The sequence below is a fragment of the Balearica regulorum genome, chromosome 3, assembly GCF_011004875.1.
Source record: "Balearica regulorum gibbericeps isolate bBalReg1 chromosome 3, bBalReg1.pri, whole genome shotgun sequence".
Lineage (NCBI taxonomy): Eukaryota > Metazoa > Chordata > Aves > Gruiformes > Gruidae > Balearica > Balearica regulorum.
The window spans coordinates 29,622,925-29,644,264 of NC_046186.1; the positions used below are offsets into that span (position 1 = coordinate 29,622,925).

The window sequence follows — 21,340 nt, forward strand, 5'->3', positions numbered from 1 at the left end:
AGAGAGAAACCCACTAATGTGTTTACCAGGTGGAGGAATTACTAAAAGAATGACAACGTACAAGAAATACAATTTTGGGTTGCTCAGATATAGGCTATTTGTACTGGAAATAGTGGCCATCACAAGAAGATCCAAATCTATTCTGAAACCAGAACACAGGAGTGTTTACCTGATTAATTACCTGCTTTATGTATAGCACCTGTCCTGGTGGTGATCAGTGTCCTGAATCCAGATGGCATTACCTTTGAAAACCTCACTTGAAATGAAAATTCAAAGTTGAAAAGTTCATATAAAGAACCCTAAAAAGCTTTTGCAACAGAGGCAATAGAGCAAGCACATTCTTACATGGAATAAAGAAGTTCACGATGGCTTTCCAGAAGCCATATTCTCTTTGATTTGAGCCTACCAATTGCAGGCGCTTTCTGTAACGGGATTTTAAAACTGTACCCGTCTATAGGGTGATGACTGCAAATCAGGTCAAATGCAGTTCAACTTGTCAGTTTTGTGCTTGAAACTTGCTCTGTAGGCACAAGAAGGGAGGCTGTACCTTGGCAGGTGGTTTGAAAAGTAACAGTAACTGGAGTTCTCCAAAAGATGTAAAGAGAGGTTCTCGAAGGAAAAAACCATAAGCTTGTACAATATTAACTGGAATCTAAGAACTGCGGAATAGAGAGTGCGGACTGTACTACATGCCTTGCACACAGAGGTGCTTCAGACACTTACAGAAAAAGTCCTTGAGCTTGTAGCACCTGTGTATCCACATTGTTGAATATTCATTTGTGCAATCTCTCAGAGAAGAAAACCGACAAAAAAAAAGGATTCCTATAAATGAGGTAAGAAATGCAAAACCGGCAAACGGAGGACATATTTTGAGGGTCACATGTTGGAAGAAAGCCAAGGGAGAATAGACACTTGAAGATTATTACAGTGATATTTGCATCTTTTATCGTCATTCTCAGTGCATCCCTACCCAATAGCCAGGGAAGTCAACAGAAACCTCTCCATTAGTGTCAGTAGAAATTGGATAAGGTCCCAGGTGCTCCCTTCTTCTGAAGTGTTCTCACAAGTGTACTACTGAGCTCCTAAGTGTATTTCTCAACATATTTCATTATGGTGAGCTTGGCAATTTAACTAAGCACTATAACACTGCAGTGCAATGCTTCCCGGCCCCTCGTTATCTGACAATGCCACACTGCCCATGAATTTGGTTCAATGAGTTGAAAAAACTGAAGAAACAAATGGTGTTAAAAATTAGCAGAGTCAGAAAACACTACCTAACGATTCATAGCTTTAAATTACTTGTTTTTTTCTAATAGGAGCACCACTTTCTTAAATAAAATCTGTTTTGTACTTTGTGCCTCTATGTCACATTTCATTGATACATTACAAAACATTGTGGTTTTCCGCTTGGGCATTATCGCAGGCATACTATCCATTTGACATACCTTGTTCACAATAGGTACCAGTTGTTCCAAGAGGGCAGTGACACGTGTAGCCGTTTGGCAGTGGCACGCAGGTACCGCCTTGCTTACACAGATGTGGAGGATCATGCTCTGGTTCACATACTGACACCGTTTCTGTGCAAAATGCACCTTTCCACCCAGTGAGGCAGTCACAACTACGGTGGATAAGTGAAAGAAAAGAATGCAACATTATTACCAAAAGAAATCAACATGCCAGCAGAACAGTAATCAAGATTTTCAAGTCTGCGCACCTGTGTTTAGTCATCTGATCCAAAATGACTAAGAGAAAAGAGTAACAGAGTTTCTCATTTAACTTTTCGATATGTTTATTTTATTGAAAAAAATGTACTTAATAGGAAACATTTTATATTGAATCTTAGCATTACAATATTAGCATCCAAAAAAAAAAAAAAAAAACAACCAAAAAACAAACCCAAAAAAACCCATAAAGACAACTTGTGGCTTTTTTGTGTTTTGCTGTACATGTAACTCGAAAAGGCTTTGGCTTCATAAACTAGGAGGAATCAAAGTGGAAACTGAAAGGGAAAGGAAAGCAGTGAAGAGCAGCCATAAAATAATAAAAAAAACAGAGGTCAGTATAGCAAACTGCTAAAAATTCCAAAATTTAGCTAGTAACAGGAGTCTGTCAGCAACTGCCTTTCACTGTAGCCATTATTCATTGGCTAAATTCTTCTAACTGGCGCATCGGAGGTAGGTTTTGTGAAACACTTGATGGAAGAGAGAATAGTGGATTTGACTATGAAAGAGGTGACAATCTGAGTGTTATGTATCTGGGATTGTAAATCTATGCCAGAAGCAAATTGTCTAACTTGACTGAATCATTGGATTTGTTAGTGTCCACTACTCTTTATGCCTTTCTTTCATCCAGGCCAGGAGAATATAACAAAAAAAATCACACTAACCTTTAAATTTAAATTAGTATGAATTCTATAGAAATTGTTAAATACAGAATACACTTGGTACTGATGTTAAAAATGCCCTCCTTACTAAAAAATTTCAAAATAGTTAAAATGAAATATGTTGGACCTGTTTGTATTTTAGAATTTAGTGACACTTTATGATAAAATTGTTCCCCTCAATAAAAGCACTTACTGATTTTTCCCTGGAATTTTTCTCTCTAAAGGCTAAGAATGAAACCTCATATATTTTGATTGATTCTTAGCCCCTATCTTTTTGTATATGTGCAAAATCTTGGAATTTTTCTTCAAACTCACTGAGCTATACTTTCTCCATTAATCAGCCCACTGTTTCTGGGAAAAACATAATGAGGAATCTGTGAAACTCTGCTGTTTCACCAAACTTTCAGATCAGACAACAACACGTAAACAAAGCCAACATGCAAACAGCCAACAAGCCCCTCAGAGTGATAAATAGCTATTTGGAATGAAGGGGAAAAGAGGACAGGACCTTGCAAAAGCAAAAGCACCTCAATTCATCAAAGTCACCATCAGAATGCTTTCTGTCTCAGCTATAAATGTTATGCTTTGATGCATGAAAGCTACTGAGAAGGGGAAGTAATTTAACTCCCTGAGTGGCAAACAGAAATGTCCATTTCTTGTGCTGTGACGCAGGGTGTTTGGAGCTGAAGCTACTGCTGTTGGGCACCATACACAAAGGTTCTTCCCCTTTCCCTTGCTTGTGTCTGCATACGTCTGTTTAAGTTTCTTTTCATTCTTGTCTTTTAGGACCTAATAAAAGTTAGGTTTTTAAATGAACTGAAAATTATTTGCACAGAGCTGAACATGTTTGCTGTGGCATACAGTGTCAAAGGTCTATGAACAAATGCAACCTCTTCTGCTTAGCGCTCCTAAGCAAGTTGGACTGGAGTTGAGAAGTTTAGATCAAAAATTTCCTAATCTTTAGAGAGATAAGGGAAGAGGCAGCATTTCAAATCCTTTCCACCATGTGGCCTGCCGTGCTGGTCTAGTTTTCTCTATATTTTCTTGGTTGTGGTTGTTTGTTGTTTTTCCAGACCAGGAGAACGCAATGTCTTAGAACATTACCAATGCCTTCATTCTCAGGGATTTAAAGACCCATTTAGAATCATAGGATATCTCAAGTTGGAAGGGACCCATAAGGATCATCAAGTCCAACTTCCTGCTCCTTGCAGGATTACCTAAAACTAACTCATATGATTAAAAGCATCATCTACATGCTCCTTGAATTTCTTTAGATATAAGAGGTGAGAGACATTCAGAGATGGAAACATCTCATTTTATGTTACGTTACGTGCCCAGATGGCCTCCGGTTGCCTTCCTGGAGGTATGCGAGAGAGGCAGCTTGAGACCAGGGAGACAAGATTCTGACAGAGGCCACTGAATGCTCAAGTTTAGGCAATGGGATCCTTGAGTAGGTGCCTGAGCTCATACGCTAGTCAATGGTGATCCAGCTGAAACAGTCAGGGGAACTGGAGCACTATCCATGCCACAAAGCAATAGAGGCATGACTTTAATGACAAGGTGCTGCATTCAATTGCCTCAACACAGGCATTTGGTGCCATCTGACATGCCATGATCTGAGAGATCTGTGTGAAAGTAGGAGATAAGACAGAAGAACTGCGGAGCTCTTCTGGGCAGCCAGTGAAGAACAGGAAAGGTATCCCAGCATCTGTGCCATTAGAATAGCAATGTTTAGACAACTGGAAAGGCCTAGACCTCCATTGACTGTGATAGGATCTTACGCATTTAGCTCACCTGGAGACACTCTAAGTTTATGTATCTTAGGAGCTAAACCTCACCAAAAGATGCTTACCTATTTTCAGGGGTTTTGAAAAACATGGCTTAAACTGATTCTTCTATACTCCAGCTTTTGAGTTTCTCAACAGCAACTGCCAAAATGTCTCTTAATTTTTCTATAGGATATTTTTAGGTGGAGAAAGGATAGGAAGGCTTTCATATACAACTTTGATAGTGCGTCTGAGAGGAAACTGGATAATCTTGAATCCCCTAGTTTTGCACAGGACTCTTAATAGGGTGCACGTCACAGCATATCCATGGCAAAGTCAGCCAGTGCAGGAAGCAAGAACTCTCAAACTCACAGCTCCCAGAGAAACAGAACAAGAGATACTTTCAGTTCTGGAAATTTTAGATGCCACTTCAAGTTTCATAATCTTTGTATTTAGGAAGTTGAAGTATGGTTTGATTTAATGTGGTGGTTTTGTTTTGTTTTTTTTTTTTTTTTTCTTATTTGTTTCTTGTCAAATGCTTAACAGTGTCATGCAGTGTTCACAGAGTGGCTTTCCAGGCTCAAAGTCCCTTACCAAAGCCAAAGGGAGTTCTCAAAGAAGAAACACAGTTTCTACATAAATAAGGACAAGTTTACATCACTGTTGATTATGGACCAAACCTGGAAATTTACTATATAAAAATTCAGGCAATATTTTAAATAAATAATGAAAAGTAATCTCATTTTATAAACTATGTAAGCAATATGTCTGTAAGTTACTACACAAAACCCTAATCAAACTAGAAGCATTTCTTGAACCTTACAGGGAAATAACCAAAGATCCTAAAATATTTTTGTGAAGGAATTGAAAAGTTTGCTTCTATCCAATGCGGTTTCCTAAAGTAAACAAAGAGCATTCTTACATTAAATATAAAAAATATCATGTTAAAATGTCATGCTCAGTGCTAACAAACTTGCAGCCTCCAATTATGCAAATGTGGTGTCAAATCAAACAAGCAGTCTGATAGCAGTAAAGGAGGGATTCAGCCCTGCAAATTCAGACAAGTGAATATAGGTGTCTACATGTAAGATGGGCATACACTCAATGGACATCAGAGGCTCAGTTAATTGACAGAAGGAACTGTCACATTTGTCAACATCATATGGGTATCTCAGATACTGCAGGACATCTGAAATTCATATTGATCTGTATTGGTCACATCAGGCTACCCAAACTACTGCTGATTTCTGGATATAGTTCTTAAATTTGTATTGTATTGGAACTGAAAAATGCTGAGCAATGGATGAGATCTCTAAATAAAAGTGGCTTTAAATTCAGGCAGTACAAAACTACAACATTAATGAAAAACAGTCTACCTTCAGGCTAGAAGGTGAAAAGAGAGCCTAAAGAAAGTAAGATTGGAAGGAAATTAACTATATTTAAACAAAGAGAACAATGGAATGCTGCAGAAGTGTCCTATTAAAAAAGCTAAATTGGATGACAAATTTTAGATAGCAAATCCACTCCCAAAAGTAGCAACTTTTATTGATCTAAACCACAACAATTAAATAGTTTCCCTTACAAAATATAAAAATACACCTTTGCATTAAAAATTGGTTCTGTCCTTGCACTGAAAATTAGTTCTAATCGAATCTAACCCAATAATGAAACTACAGCAGCTCATTTGATGGGTCATTCCTTTACCATATAGAGGTATGATTTAATTTCCTAAACGGAAGTGGCTAGTGCTGTTTGAAAGCTGTACTGAGTACTGAGAAATCCACATGAGGCTTGGAGATACAACAGAAGACTTATGCGAGTCCTAAGCTCTTCTGAAGCAGCAGCTGAAGGCCAAATGGTCTGCCCAGGGGTATCTAAAGTGACCCTACACGCTTACATTTAGCAGACTGAATCTTGCTCATTATGTCTGATGTTCTGTTCAAAGGGCACACAAGACATACTTGTCCTTTCACTTCAACAACAAGCAATAGCCATAACACATCATAGATAATCTTTGTTATATGTAATTTTCTATTGTGTATGATTCTGTGCATAAATAAAATAACAGAGGATATTATTGTCCCTTGAACAACAACAACAAAAATCTTCATTTTATTAATAAAATATTTCCTCTTTATTTTGTTAAAACATAGTAGTTGTGCTCTGTTGCTGGCCAGAATGTAAAGTTTAATGCTGTATATTTCTGCTTCTATTTAAATGAAAGCATTATCCCTATAGCAACTGAATCTACAGCTTAATGGCACTGCACACTTTCTGGCAGGGTGGTGAAAGCAAGACGTAAAAATAGCTCAAACCAGCAACAAAAACCTCTGGAGAGATCTTGTTTCAGGAGAAAAAATATTTGAACACAAACCCAATTCCCTCAAGGACTCTGTTTTTCAAAGGAACACAGATGATTTAAAAACAGAAAGAAGTTCCCTCTCAGAAAATGTGAGACTGTATTGATAGCTACTATACATTGATAAAAATGATATGCATGCTACCTCCACACCTCTTTGGCAATATTTCACTTTTTTGTGAGAGGAAAAAGTGGCCATTACTGGTATATGCATACATATATACATAGTCTGTGAAGACCTAGCTGTCCTGAAATCTGAAGAGTGGAGTATAATTCAGTAGTAGGTCACTACAAATAAAAAACCTCCGAACAAACAAAACCCAGAAAATAAAAAAAATTACACACCACACCCCCCCCCCCCCCCCATTTTTATAACAGTCCCTAATCAAATCTGGAAGACAAATCATGAAACTATAATGATGAAAAAGAACCTTGTCTGTAATATCAAGCTTCCAGTGTAGCTATGTCACCATCTGCCGCTCCAGCCTGCTACATGCTTTTGAAATATTCTCTAGATGTGGCTGGTGGTGGCTCTGTGTACCTTATAGACATGAAGATGACTTAGCACTGCTGGGTAAGTTGCTGAAGCAAGGATTCAGGTTGGTGTAGGTGGGCAGATGGGAATGGCATGCTTCAACCCACATTTCTGATTTTTTTTTTTCCTTGCAGTTTTAGTTTTGTATCCCCTCTAATATGCTGATAAGTGAGAGTGCCATTCTCCTTTCTTGTTCCTCAGAACACTCTGAATGTCAAGGGTTTAACAGTTCTGGAAGGATCCTGCAAAGTGCAATATTGGGACATACTGTAGCACAACAATCAGAAAGCAATCCCAAATTGTATCTTTCAAAGTATTTCCTTCATTACTGTATTTAAGAGAATATAAATACACTCATAGGAGAAATGGGGAGGGAATTGCATGCTGCGTCTTGAGTGAATTTTCCAAATTTTAGTACAGACTTACTAGCTTTAGAAGCACTAGTTTCGTACAAGTTTTCTTACAGATGAAGATTTGTCTCAGGGGCAGCAAAATCAATTAGCATATTATTCTCTCGCCCACACACAGTTAGTAGATTGTTTTTAGCTTGATAGGTATGCAAACTCTTTTCTTTGCAGCACACAGAAGGACAGGTCTTTGTTGTTTTGAAGAAGAATCACACACAGAGGCTCCACAGTGCAAAGCCTGTCTTTTTCTTCTTATCTGTCTTGCTGTCTGCAGTGTTTCCAGTCAGTGTCTTCAGATGTTTTAAATCAGCACTTTTCTCTTTTTTTAAAAAAATATGCAAATACGTGTAAATAAATGAACACGTGCAGAAGTACACGAGGGGAAGCAAGTCTAATTAAACTTGGCATATACTTTTAAAATCAAAAGCACTCCTTAGCAAAGGTTTTACAGCTGACTTACAAAATGTTTGAAGACGAGATTTATTACAATGGAAGTGTTGACACACAACATCAATTTGGAACTGCAAATGTATTTCCTTCTTGTATGCCTTACAGTCTGGACACTAAAGATCCAGCTACACTTACTGATAAGGCATGAAAGACCATAGACTTGTCTTCTGGGCCAGCTGTCCTCGACCACTTATTAACCCATAGATCAGCGAGGTGAACAGCTTATATGATGAAGTGACGTAGTTCAAACAATTTAAACATGAGATTCTTAATACCACACATTTTTTTGTTTGAAATGGATTAGGAAGGTCTTACATGAGGAGGCCAGCCAGCAGATCTGGAAAGGCAATGGTGAATGAACACTTGAGAATGGATGAAGTGTGACCACGGAAGGTGCTTTTGAGACTCAGGAAAGTATCACAACTGGAGGCACAGAGAACTCTGTGTATTAGGGAGCTACCGAGCAGGAGAGAAGGATGTACAGGTGCTAGGTAAGGGAGCTCCTAAGGATTTAAACTGGCTCAGAACTTTCTGATGTTGGGTTCTGTTTACTCCAGAAAGGGATTCTTAGATGAAAATACTAATTTCCAGGAAACAGAAGTCACCTATTTTTGCCCCATAGGCCACATTCAGACACTAAGGTAGTCAAGCTCTTCTCTTCTCTTCTCTTCTAGTTAGGCTGCTCACTTAGTTTTAAAAAAAGTCTTTCCTAAACATCTAGTGCTTCCCATGCATTCTGTACTAAGTCTGGATGCCAGTGACTTCAGTGGAGCAGAACCAGTCCATCCAATTTCTTTAAAAAGTTCCCCGGGAAGTATTCTAGCATAATTTTAATATTTTAGTTTTGATTTTATTAATGTAAGATTAAAATGCTCTGTTTAACTGAATGAACCCTTCAGTAATTTTCTTTCTTTCGAATAAGATGACAGGCTCCTGGAGACTTCTATTATCAAGACACTAAATAACTAGTTATCAGCCTGGAGATGAGTCTATGCTGTAGTCTACAAAAAAAAAAATAATTATACTTACTAAACAGTAGAGCCACCTTCTATGCACTTCCCACCATTTCTGCATTTTATTAAACTGCATGGGGAATCTTTACATTGTCCAACACTGCGACCAGAATTGGGGTGACCTTCTGGAGTCCCTGGTGATTTAAATTCTTGATTCATGCTGGTGCGGACTTGAACATCAAAAATGCAACCTCAAAAGCAGAAAGAAAAAATAAATGAAGTTTAAAATAGATACAGGAAGTCAAAACAAACCAAACAACAGGACAATGTCAACTGTCCATTAATGGGTTCCACCAGAATGTCTACAGTGGATGGACAATCATATCATCTACATGAGCTAAAAGTATTCTGGCTATTTTCTGTTCAGGCAAATGAGTGGATGATTGTAAATTCCTTCATTTAATGATAGGTAAAACAACAGAAGTAATTTCTCAAGGAATAGAGAGAATGCAAAGTCAGTGACTAAGGAGGGACTAGGTGCAATTTTGTGTTTACACATGTATGCTCTTACAGGAATGCATCCATACCAAAACAGTCAAAAAACCCCCAAAAAAACAGCAGAAAAAAGGAGAGCAGAGACCAAGAAGTCTGTTTAATGTGAATTATATAAGAATCCAGAGAACACTGACTAATATAACACAGGCAGGGAATGCAGACCTGGATTTCCTTAGGCTGAAAAGGACCCCTTCAGGCAAAGACCCAGATTCTCTCCTTCGGTCCTTAGTTCATACAGATCGAGTTGCACATGACCACATTTTAAAGTAGGTGTATGCTGCTCCTTTACGCCTTTAATCTCAGAAAATAGTTCAAAAGTTTAATGTGTACTAGTAAGGTAGACACTTCCAGGGCCTGTTACTTGGTCCTGCGGGCAAGTGACCTAGTCCAGTCACGATTATATTACCAAACTTTTATTACTTACCAGAACAATATAGCTGCATCCAGACTACTGATGAAAATGGTCCCTAGATTATGTTAAATACCTAAATACACCAAAGAATTGTTTGGAAAAATTATAGTTGTCACAGACCAAATATTTGTCAGGGCCCATTGTGTGAATTAATTTGTAGAGATGATTGAGTGCCAGTGCCTGGGTCTATGCCCTGACATTCTTTTAATTTGCTAATACATTGGTATCCCAAGTGAAAAGAGGAGCCAAAGCTTCAGAGTGAAGCAGAGACGTTCCCTGCTCGCTGCCTCCAGGCAGCTCCTGCTTAGCCCATGGGCTTTCCGGCGATTGCCTCTTTGGAGACACTTTGCTCTTCCTGGTGACCACACAGGATGGTTAGCCTTATGGGTCTAACTTAATTCATCAGTATTTCTTAATCACGTTTCTGGACCACGTGCTTATTTATGTACTGCAAAGCTGAAAATTATGCCATATATTATATCTTTTTGGATCAACCCCTAAGTAACTTTTCAAAATATACCTGAACATCCAAATGATTTAGAGTCACATTTAAAGGTAGCCTTAAGCACTTTGAAATGTCATCCAGACCTATACGTAAATCTATACAATTTTAAATTAAAAATCAGGTTTTGAACCTGATATATTACAGTGCAGTAATGTATTTGGAAATGCTTATACCTTTCTAATCCTGATTTACACAATTTAGCTGAGATATGGTGAATTCCCACAGTGCCTGAATTCATGAGAATAGCAGGTATTCAGTAGTGCATACCAGAGGCTCTCTGCTTAATATTAAAATCAAGGAAAGGATATGATATGGAGACTGAAAGTAATCATCAAATTGTTTTTTAAAAAAATCGCTTAATATGAGTTTTTGCATGATTCACTGAAATCACATAAGGACAAGACTTACACCTGAAAGACACAATGATTGTCCAATTGTGATTTTTTTTTTTTTTCTTTTTATAATCACATAATTTGTTGGGATAAAATGTAAGTAATATTTATAGGAAGGTAACTATTTTAACTATAGTTAGAACAATGTTAGTAAAAGTAGCTTTCTTAGGCAGGCTTTTTCCATATTACACACAGTTTATAGTTCTGTTTATACTGCCACATAACTGGTAATTCAAAAACTCATATTAAGCAATTTTAAAATAACCTAATTTGATGATTATTTACAATCTTCATATTATTGCTTCTTTGCTTTTAACAGTGTTGGTTTTAGGCCACCATATGCTCAGTAAATCCTAACTAATGTTTCATCTGTTTATCAGCAGCAGATAAAGCATGTTCTGTTCTCCTGAGTCTTGCTGGAGTGGTAAGAAAAAGCAGCCCAGAGCTTTGTGTAAACAATGGAAAGCACAGTGAGTACCCAAGACCTGGTCAGGTCATCATGGAAAATAAACTGGCATTTGTGTGGATGACTAGTTTAACTGTTCCAGCAGAATATCTAGGTTAGAAACAGTTCTTGAGCACTTGTAAACAAAGGATATAGTAGGTACAAGAGGTTTTTGGCCCAGCTTTATGAGTTCAACTGAATTTTCCATTTAATTTTCTTATTTCTTCTAATTCTTAGTCAGTGGGATGCAGATGAAGGACTCAGAGCAGCAATTTGAGCCTGTCGTAGCAAGCGCTATACAACCTTCTTCAGAGGGATCAGCTGATGAATGCGCCTTCTTTCTGACCTGAATTCCCTTTGCTCTGCCAGTACAGGGCCTCTTTTAATGAGAGGCTGCCAACTATTCTGAATAGCGGAGAGGTTTTCTGACACAGCCAAGTTTGCAAGAGGAACTCAAAAGTTAAGTTTCTGAATTTATGAGTTAAACTTGGTTTAATTCTGGAGATCAGAGTTTGATGTGAGTGAGCTGAAATCAGACGCAACATGACTGCACTCACAGAGGACATGCTACCTTTTTGTTTGTGATCTTTTGTCTAGTGACTCCTTAGATCACACTTAGAGCTTTCTTTCAATGGCTGGTTTTTTACTCTCAATTTAATTCATAGCTTTCACCCCAGTTAAGCAGCGTTCACAAACCACCAAAGAGCCACCAACAACGGATTAAGGAAACTTCAGAGATTGTAATAAAAATTATGACTTCGTTACTCAGCTTTACTTTTTTTTTTTTTTTTTCAGATATATCCTTATCATACAAAGATGTTTTAAAAAAATTTCTCACTGGTCTCCCTTACCTGCTTGTAAGCGCTTGGTACTGATTTGACTGAAAAATACACAAATCAGGCATTTTCAAGCAGATGTACTAAAAATGCAGCAAGAGAACTGACAGAAATAGATAGATAGAGAAACTGTGGTCTATCTGAATGCAGTATTGAATTTACACATTTCTAAAATTCTACCTGTCCTAAAATGCTTTGGTTTTCCCCTGTTTTTCTTGACTGCTTGTGGGTAGTGGGGTGTTTGTCTAAAAGAGTAGATGGCCCCGACAATGACTACCCAGTGCTGCTCTGAGCTGTGACCCAAATACCCCGAGGGCCTGTATGAATCATACCAAACTGTGATGCAAGAGGCAACACTGATTGAAAACTACTTCAGAAGTCACTTTCCTTCTGTGACATCTGTGATGCAGGAACATAAAGAAAAGTAGTCTTCACCCTGGCAGGCTTGCAATGTATTCTAGCCTATTATGAACATAAACTTTGACCACAAAGCTATATTTGTATCTATTTGGAAATCAACTGAGTGCTGGGTTTACTTTATTTTTAAAAGTGACTACAGTAGCTGGAATTTACTTCTTTGCAAAATAATTTCTGTGAAGATGTGGCTCTTTCAGTGCAAAAGATGTTCTCAACAGTTCAGCTTTATGGTAAGAGCTTCTTTTGCCTTTTTGGTCCTCTTCCATTTAATACTATTTGCTGTTGAACAACAGATTGCTTCTGTAGCCATACTTCATCCTATTTATGAACAGGACCACAGGAACAATCACTTGCTTCTCCATCTTTACTCTTCACTTATTTCTAGATGCAAGCCCTGACTCTCCATCAATTGCTTCTATGGCTAGAGATTGCATCAGAACTTTCCCTCTTTTTTTCTCCGTGGAGGACACCACATTTCTCTCTGCCTGTCTCAGAGATGCAAGGTCTGGAAATTCAGCTGTAACTTCTTGCTTTTTCCAAATAGTTCTCTATCTTGTTTTGTGTAGGTGAGTCACAACGTTGAGACCTGAACAGGAGCCAGTTGGTTTTATACTCCATTTCAGATTGTCCATAATGAGCAGGCTGACTCTCTTTGGCCACAAGACTTGCAGCTACCTAAAACCCACACTGACTTTTTAGAGCAGCTGCAGTATGCTCTGCTACACACCTCAGAAAACTCTCAAAGGTCCCTTGTTTACACTGTTATAGGACAATGAAGAAAAGCCAGACACTTAAGTAAACTATCCTTCCATGTTCCCATTTACAAAAGGCTTCTGTAAGCCCACAAAGAACTACAAATTCACATGAAGCTCACAGTTCAGAGCACCTCAAACTCCACATGAACTTGGCTGCTTCATCTGAGGTCTGCCTTTACTAGGTTCTTTAGCTTCTCACAGGGACTGAAGGAAGTTTTCTAAACTGCTCAAGGAACCATCAAACATTGTTCAGCCTATATCAAAATAATCTGTAGGTGCTGATCCCCAAATTCCCTGAACTTAAAATTCCCAATCTTTTGATAATTAAATTACAGTTTATTAAAGACATTTATTTTCAGTTTCCTCCTCCCCCCATGGAAATTACTTGAACAACAACTGCTAAAGGCATGCAGGTAAGGGAGGAAATGGTCTGAAACAGTATCTGTACAGAGTAAAAATCCTAAATGATCGCACACTGACACTGGGGACTGGCACTGTCTGCAGCAGCAAGGCTAACCTCAATGTTTCTTGATACAATAGCAATTGCTGACAAAAGGAGAGGTACAATCTGGTATTAGAAGCAAAATGGTTTTAATAAATTATGTCTTTAAAAGCAGTCAACAACAGCTTTCCGAAAGTCTGTTTTAATCAACTGTGTGCTAGATAAATTTATCTTGACTGTCACTTCCAGAGTTTTTCTGTGAGCTCCCTATAGCTGCAGATTGGCTGAAGTAAAATGGTTCAAAATTTTCTTTTATGTTAGTGGTACTGCAGTTCCCACTCCAAAGAAGGGCTGTGGAGGTTTATTTCTGATCCTGAAGATCCTGAGAGCTGAAACGGGGGAGATTTCTGAGGTAGAAGAACAAATGAGGTGCTGACTACATAAGAAAATGTCATAGGAAATCAGGTATAGGGAAGTGCAGCTTCCTTGAAAGTCAATGTGCTCTGGAGAACAGAGACAAGCTGCTGCTGGGAACTGGAGCATGGAATGAATTAGCAAATATAGTAGACTTAATACTGTGAATGATAGGGACAAAGAAAAAACTGTTTATGCGGTACATGTTTGACAAAATTTTGAGGTAGAGATTTCTTTTTAAACAGTAAGAAAAATCAATAAATAGTATGTTAACTAACAGTATATGAACATTGAAATATTTTTTATTTTTTGGAAGAATATTCATCCTGCATTTGTAGAAATTTGGCCATCACAATACAGTTGCAACATGAGGAACCTGTAAAACTAGCAGAAGTTTGTAGTTAAAAAGTGAAGCACCAGAGATTCCTCTTGGTCATCCCTAACATTAACATGGCTATAAAAACAACCAGAAATACTTCACAAATATTGACACTTAAAATATTTGCATAGACATTATGTTTTATGATATGCCAATTTGCAAGCTGTTAAGAAGCTATGAAAAATATAACTATTCAACTTACACTTCCTGAAAAGACGGAGACAGATGAAGTGTTATTTCATGTGACTTTCTGAGTGAAAAGTTGATTACACCGTAAGAAACTTGATTTTGAGGAAGTTCATGTGTAAGAAGAAAAAGTAAGGTGATGGCTGCAGAAGAGGCAGTTATGTGGTCTTAGTGAAAATGGAGTGTAGTAGTGTATGAAAGTGGATTTTATTGCCATGCTTGCCTTTCATAATGTGCTCCCAATTTTATAATTGAGAACTCAAACTTTGCTCTGCTATGGGAAAATGTTTTCTTTTCATTTGAAAGACTTTCCAGTGCTTAAACTAAACTGAAATTTACCTCACAAATATTTAGTACATTATTTCTATGGAAGTAAGGAATGCAAATAAAGTAGTATTGTGAACAAATCCTTCATTGCTAATCCAACTGATAGGAGTTGAATGAAGATTTCTACAGAGCTTCAAATATCAGTTTCAAGGTAGGAATTATTATCTGCTAGATAAATAGCTGAAATTTTCCTAACAGAAATTACTTAGGTCCTGTCTAGAGACCTATATCCTGATGTCAGGAAAAAGAACCCCAACAGATTTCATGATGTCCTATCAGAAAGAAGCTTTTAGTATAAAAACTGCTACCCAGACCAGCGCTGCCAGTGACAATGGTCAGAGCTAGATGGGAGAAGAATCTAAACGACTTTACCTCAGAGAAAGGAAGGCCTTTTGGAGATGCTGTAGAACAGGGGCAGATAAGAAGAAATGATATCATGGCAAACTTCAATTTTTATCAGAAACATAGAGTATTAAAAATATTTTGCAAAGCCTCTCTTTGCATTATGTTTCTTAGTTATCATAGAGAAATACTGAAAAAGCCACAGGAATCTCAGACAAGAAGATTCTAGTTTGTTTCCTTGTAAGACAGAGATTTTAGATCTTTATTTCATGGTAAACTGAAACAATCTGATGCATGTTTTAAAAGGAATTGAAAACAGTATAATCTTTACCTTGAAAGCTGTTATTAAATCTGGATCCCTTTGGTAGGAGTTCCGGAGTATACTCGTGATAACCTCCTAAATAAAACTGACTGAAGACATTGAGTCCGACCAGTCTCCCAGGAGAAGTGACGGTTTTATTCTTCTGATCATCCACCTTCCAATGAAATATTTATATTTGTTACAACAGAGGATTTTACCTTATTTAGGAACTTCTAATAAAGCAGTCCTCCAAACTTAACAGGGAAACACAAAAGTAATTTTTAAACTTTCCATATAAAATGTGAAAAAAAAAAAAAAAGAACACTTTAATCTAAAAGTTATCCTTCTAAAGGAAATAATTTCTTACCTTCAGCCAGCCTTTTTGGAGATATCTGCCAAGATGAATGACATGAATATCAAGTGTCAGATCAAGTGGTTTACTAATGATTGTTGCTGTGCCAGAACCTAGATTGTAGCTATATACTACTCTGCCATTACGGAGGCCTAACACCAAGAAATCATCTCCGTTCAGACCTGAAAAGACAAAAATAGAATAACTACTTATTCCAGGATTTAGTGAATATCGATGCATAAAATATTCTCTAAACCCACTGAAAATACATCAGTTTAGGAAAACTTTAGCCAAGAAAGTTTTACATTTTATATGTATTTTTAATATTCTCTGTTTAACTTGTAATATTATTTCCAGTATTCTTGTGGATTTAAAATAGAAGCTGCAGAGATTTTGAACATATTTACAGGCTTTTTGAAGGAAGTTCTTTTTCACAGTAGTTTAGTGACATCCACAAAACCTGTTGAGCTTGGGCGATTTAGCAGTCATTGCTGTTCTCTCCCCCCGCAACATGATTAAATCTTCAACTTTCTCCAAAATCTTAAAAAAGGCAAATTGAAATTCCACATTGCATGTGAGAATAGCCCATGATTTAATTCTGTTCTGGTATGCTTTCAGCTTTCATGGTAGGCACTTTAATAGCCTCAAAATTTGAGGGCATCTGGTGCTACAAGACAAGGGGAGCAACAGGGATATTGGCCTGAGGAAGCTCCAGCAGCTTCTAACAAGCTCAGCCAGCTGCCCTTGACCCAAGCGTGCCTGGAGACTTTATGGCAGCTGCCCCTGATTAGGGAGGCTCTAGAGTATTTGTTACTCAAGTTTCTCAGGTCAGAACAGCTGTATGCTTTAATTCTCTGAAGTCGTCTTAAACTTTCAGGTTAGAACTCATGCCCTTGCAAATTTGCAGTAAATAATTTAATTTCTTTACATTTAGGACAACATGCCACAAGTGCAGTTTGTGCTTTTCAAGTGCTATCCAAATCTCATTTGAAAGATTTTAAGTCTGACATAAAGCCTGTGAGTAAGAATTCAATTCCTGGACCAATTCCTGATCATACAAGTAAATGTATTTGTACTCTGGCATCTTTGAAGACAATTCAATCCCTCTTTTCAAGTAGACAAGAGAGAAGCCACCATTAGTTAGAGAAAGCATGATCAACTTGTTTCTTTTTACAAACCCCACCCTTTCTTTTGCACGAACTCTTAGTATGGTAAAAGAACTGGGATACAAACAACAATAAAAGGGAAGAATGTTCTCAGTCTTGGATTAGGGTGTGCTGAATTGAAATCCAAAGCCATCAAATTCTTTCTGTAACTCTCCTGTGAATTCAAGCAATTCAGTGCTCAATTTCATGCCTGTAAACTATGTTTTATTTGATATTTTATTCTGTTTTCATAAGGCTATCTTATTTTGTATTCTTTTTGGAGAAGATCTCTTATTTGTTCTTGCAGTGGCATACAGTGGCCCTCATTTCAAACATGTGTCTTGATGCCTCCACCCCAAGTGCATGGGGAGTTTGCTTCATTTGCAAATGATAAAGTGGGCTTTTCCTCACAAGAGGCAATGATACGTATATCTCATCCTCCCACTGAAGCTCTGCATACTGCTGTTTCGTGGCCAAAACTGTCGTATTCCCCTTACCTCACATGCTGCATTAGCAATGCAGGGAGGGTGGGGAAACACTACTCTGCTTTTTCTGTACAGAAGTTTGATTTTTCTATACAGTTACTACTTTGATGCAACATGAATACATATAAAAAGATTCTCCAAATAATTTGAATACACAGCCTCTGTACAAAATGTGCAGTTAAATTCAGTTGAATGGAACACATACATTGTTTATTTTATGGCAGTGATTTTTTCATGGCTAAATGAAACCCCATTGCCTTCAGTTACACTGGCACATTACCAGTGAAGGACTTCCAAACTGTAAATAACATTTTTTTTTTTTAAATCATTACTAAAGTTGGTATTTTCAGCAGTGTCCACAATGTACTTATGTGATTTGGCCTGCAAAACTAGGGGAGGCACTTTGAAGACAAAGTGTTATTTAAAATGCTGTCTGAATTTTTTAAACACTTCCTTGGAAGTGAAGTACATAAAAGAAATGCAACAGTGTCAGCATTCTACAAAATCAACCTGACGGTGAAGATAGTGTTAATTAATAGTTTGCATAAATGAGACAGCTTTTAACTGTTTTGTTGGGTTTTGATTCTTTTGTCTTACTCCTTGTCTGTACCAGGAATGGAAAGGGAAACAGACTTCCAAGTAGGCTTCAGAGAAATCAGGTCATCTTAAATTGACAATCTTTTTGCTGATTTCTGATCCACTTATTTAGGGATTCAATAATGGTTGATTTTTACTCATGCATTAGTCTCACAGCAACACAATTTTTTTGTCAGTTTTTCTTACATTGATATAATTGCAAATGGAATCAGATCAGAAATGTTAATATTTTACACTTTCAAGGTCATAAGTTAGGTGACTTAAATGTCTTAGCTATAAAAACCAACGGTGGTTATTTTGTAGAGTATACACTAATAGATGGATTTTTTGGAAGGAAAAAATCCCTGGTTTTTCTGCTTTTGTATCTGTTATTAGCTCTAGAGTATTTGTTACTGAAATTACTGAAGAACAGCTTTAATCCTCTGAAGTGTTCTTAAACTTTCAGTTTACAACTAATTTCCTTGAATATTTCAAGTAAATAATTTCTTTACATTTAGGACTACATATGCTGCCATTGGCAGAAAACCTTCAAAAGAAAGGGTTTTTTTTTTTGGGGGGGGGGGGGGGCGGGACACGGGCATACACGGGGAGAGGCAGACGACAAGCACAGTACCTTTTTATTGCAAGAGGGCAGCAAATGAAACTTGGAATTATCTATTTCATACTATTTTTACTGTCCTATATTTAAACCCTGCAGCTATTGAAAAAGCACCCTTTTATACATACCAGTTTTAAATGTCCTGCAATATAGGACTCCAGTTACATCCTTTAAGAATAATTTACACTGAGAGAAAATGTTTAGTACGTATAAATAATCTCTCATTTGAGTTGCAAACAGCACACTCAGCAGCATTTTCCTCATTAGATGTGTGTTCTTTGAAATCATCGGTGTTTTAGTGCTTTTAATTTTGAAGACCTTTATATTCACTGTTTTTCTATTTCCTGAAAATAGTTTATTTCTAGTCAAGTGAATAATATAGGTTTTCTCCTTTCAGACTTCTTTTTTTTTCTGTCTGATAATGAGCACATCTATATTTATACATATACATATTTACCTCTTCTGTCATAAGTAAAGCACTAGAAGTTTTTTGAAAGGACAAGTTTTATTTATTCCAGTTTGAAAGCAATGGTAGTTAGCATGTAATCAGCCTGAACCAATCTAAAATTTGAAAAATCATATTTTGGACTCAGAGAGGAAGAAGCATTGGAATTTAATAAATATGGGTGATGTTTTGTGGAAAAAAAGAGAAAAAAGCTGCCACGCTTTTGCAGTGCTGCTGATATCTTGCATCGAATTTAAAAGTGAATTGTGACTCTGTAGTTAAGAATGTCACAGATAATTTTCCATAGTTAAGGATGTTGCAGATGATAGTTTTGCACAGATGATAAGGATGTTACAGACAGTTTTGCGATAGTTGCTGGGTACTGCTCAGGACGGCCGTTGTGTGGTCCAGCCCCTGCGTTAGGTGATGTTAGTACAAACATGTATCAATGAAGAAGCGATTGTCAAGAGGTAGAAGCGTAACTGATGAATTGTTAGTTGATCACCAGACCCTGAGGAACCATTTGGAATTACCAAAAGCATTGGGAAACTAGGGGAAAGGTAATTCTGGAAGGGGGCTCTGCGACCACCGACCCATGAACCCCCTACCCAAATTATACCACCTAGTCAAAAGGTAAAGGCAGAGACAAGAACCGAGCACGTGTTCCAGTTTGCGTACTGGGCAAAGAAACCTGAGCTAACCATTGTAACTGGGAACGTACTACTTGGTAACATTTGTGTCTAAGTATGACAAGAGAGCCGGCACTAGGTATGCTTCATTTGATGGAAATCCACCGAGCACCCAGGCCTGAATAAAAAGCAGTATCTCGTGTGTGTGTGTGTGAGAACTGGCTTATTGCACGCCGGGCAACAAATCCGCTTTTCAGTTTACACTGCTATCTAAGTATTCACAGGGCAAGCGATACAGGTGGATTTGCTTTTGCTTTTACATTATTATTCATTACATTATATCATCATCATCATCATTGTCTTCCTTTTCTGTCTTATTAAACTGTCTTTACCTCAACCCGTGAGTTTTACCTTTCTCTTTTCGATTCTCGCCCCCATCCTGTTGCGGTGAGGGAGGGAGGGAACCACTGTGGGGTTGGTTTAGCTGCCTGCCAGGTTAAACCACGACAGCTAACATGTTTTAGTTTGCATTGCAACAGACTAGCAGTCTACCACAGGGGGAAAGGGGAAGAAGCCCCAGAGCGTACAGGAACTTAAGTAAAGAAATTTAACAGAAAACAAAACCTAAGGAAATATCAACTCTATTAATATAGCAAATGGAGGATAGCCCGTATCCTATTGATGTCATGTACTGCAGTTGTTTTGTGCTAAGTATATGTAACTGCATACGCCCCCCCCCCCCCCTCCCCAATTGTTTTTTAATAATGTAGTTTGGGACCTCATTATATTAAAACTGCTAATAGGAATTTCTCCCCTCTTTCATCTTCCTGAAGTATTAGTTTTCTGATGCTGTTCAGCAAAGTGTAGGGTTCCCATAGGTAGTGGGTCATACCTGCTAAACTCATGTGGTACTTTGGCTATGGTAAAGCATCTACTGTGGCAGAGGACCTAAATCACTCTCCTACTGTGATGGGTTTAGATCTTAAGACACATCACCAAACATCCCTCCTCAGCTTCAACAATCCCAGAGGACAGTTTCAAATCCAAAAGTTAGCTCATGTTCCAATTGCAGAAACAATTAATGTAAAAATAAGTAATATGTTTCCTATGATCTAAGCATAAAGTAGTTTCTACCCTGACTGCTTGAAGTCTGCATTAACATTTCATTAAATTTTTCTCAACTTTCATCACTATTATGGGTCCTGTGCTGACAGTAATGCTAAGATCGACGGAACACAAGTAGTATTGCTATTTTACCCCATTTCTATGCTGAAGCCATGTCAGCCTGCCACAGTGGGGTGCTGTGAAGAGATACCTGAAGTATTGCTAAAATCTTAGTACAAATGTTGTACGAAGTAGATCTATGTATAAAGTAGATTTATACAACCTGCTTCTCAGCTGTGTTAATCAGACCAAGTTGAATACTTTGCTATACAGATTGTGGCACATCTTATTCATAGCTAGTTTGGGTTAACTTGCATTGAGTGATCTCAGGGGTTAGGTCTCATATTTTACGTAAATAACACAG

The 21,340-nt window shown here is 37.6% G+C and overlaps 1 protein-coding gene across 1 annotated transcript in view; it reads right to left on the reverse strand.

Annotated features, from left to right (window-relative positions):
• EYS (eyes shut homolog) overlaps nt 1–21,340 on the reverse strand; it is a 906,089-nt gene that overhangs the window by 24,742 nt on the left and 860,007 nt on the right. Inside the window, 4 exon segments of the mRNA XM_075747398.1 lie at nt 1,446–1,618; nt 8,930–9,104; nt 15,592–15,736; nt 15,929–16,095. Coding sequence (XP_075603513.1) covers nt 1,446–1,618; nt 8,930–9,104; nt 15,592–15,736; nt 15,929–16,095 — 660 coding nt within the window.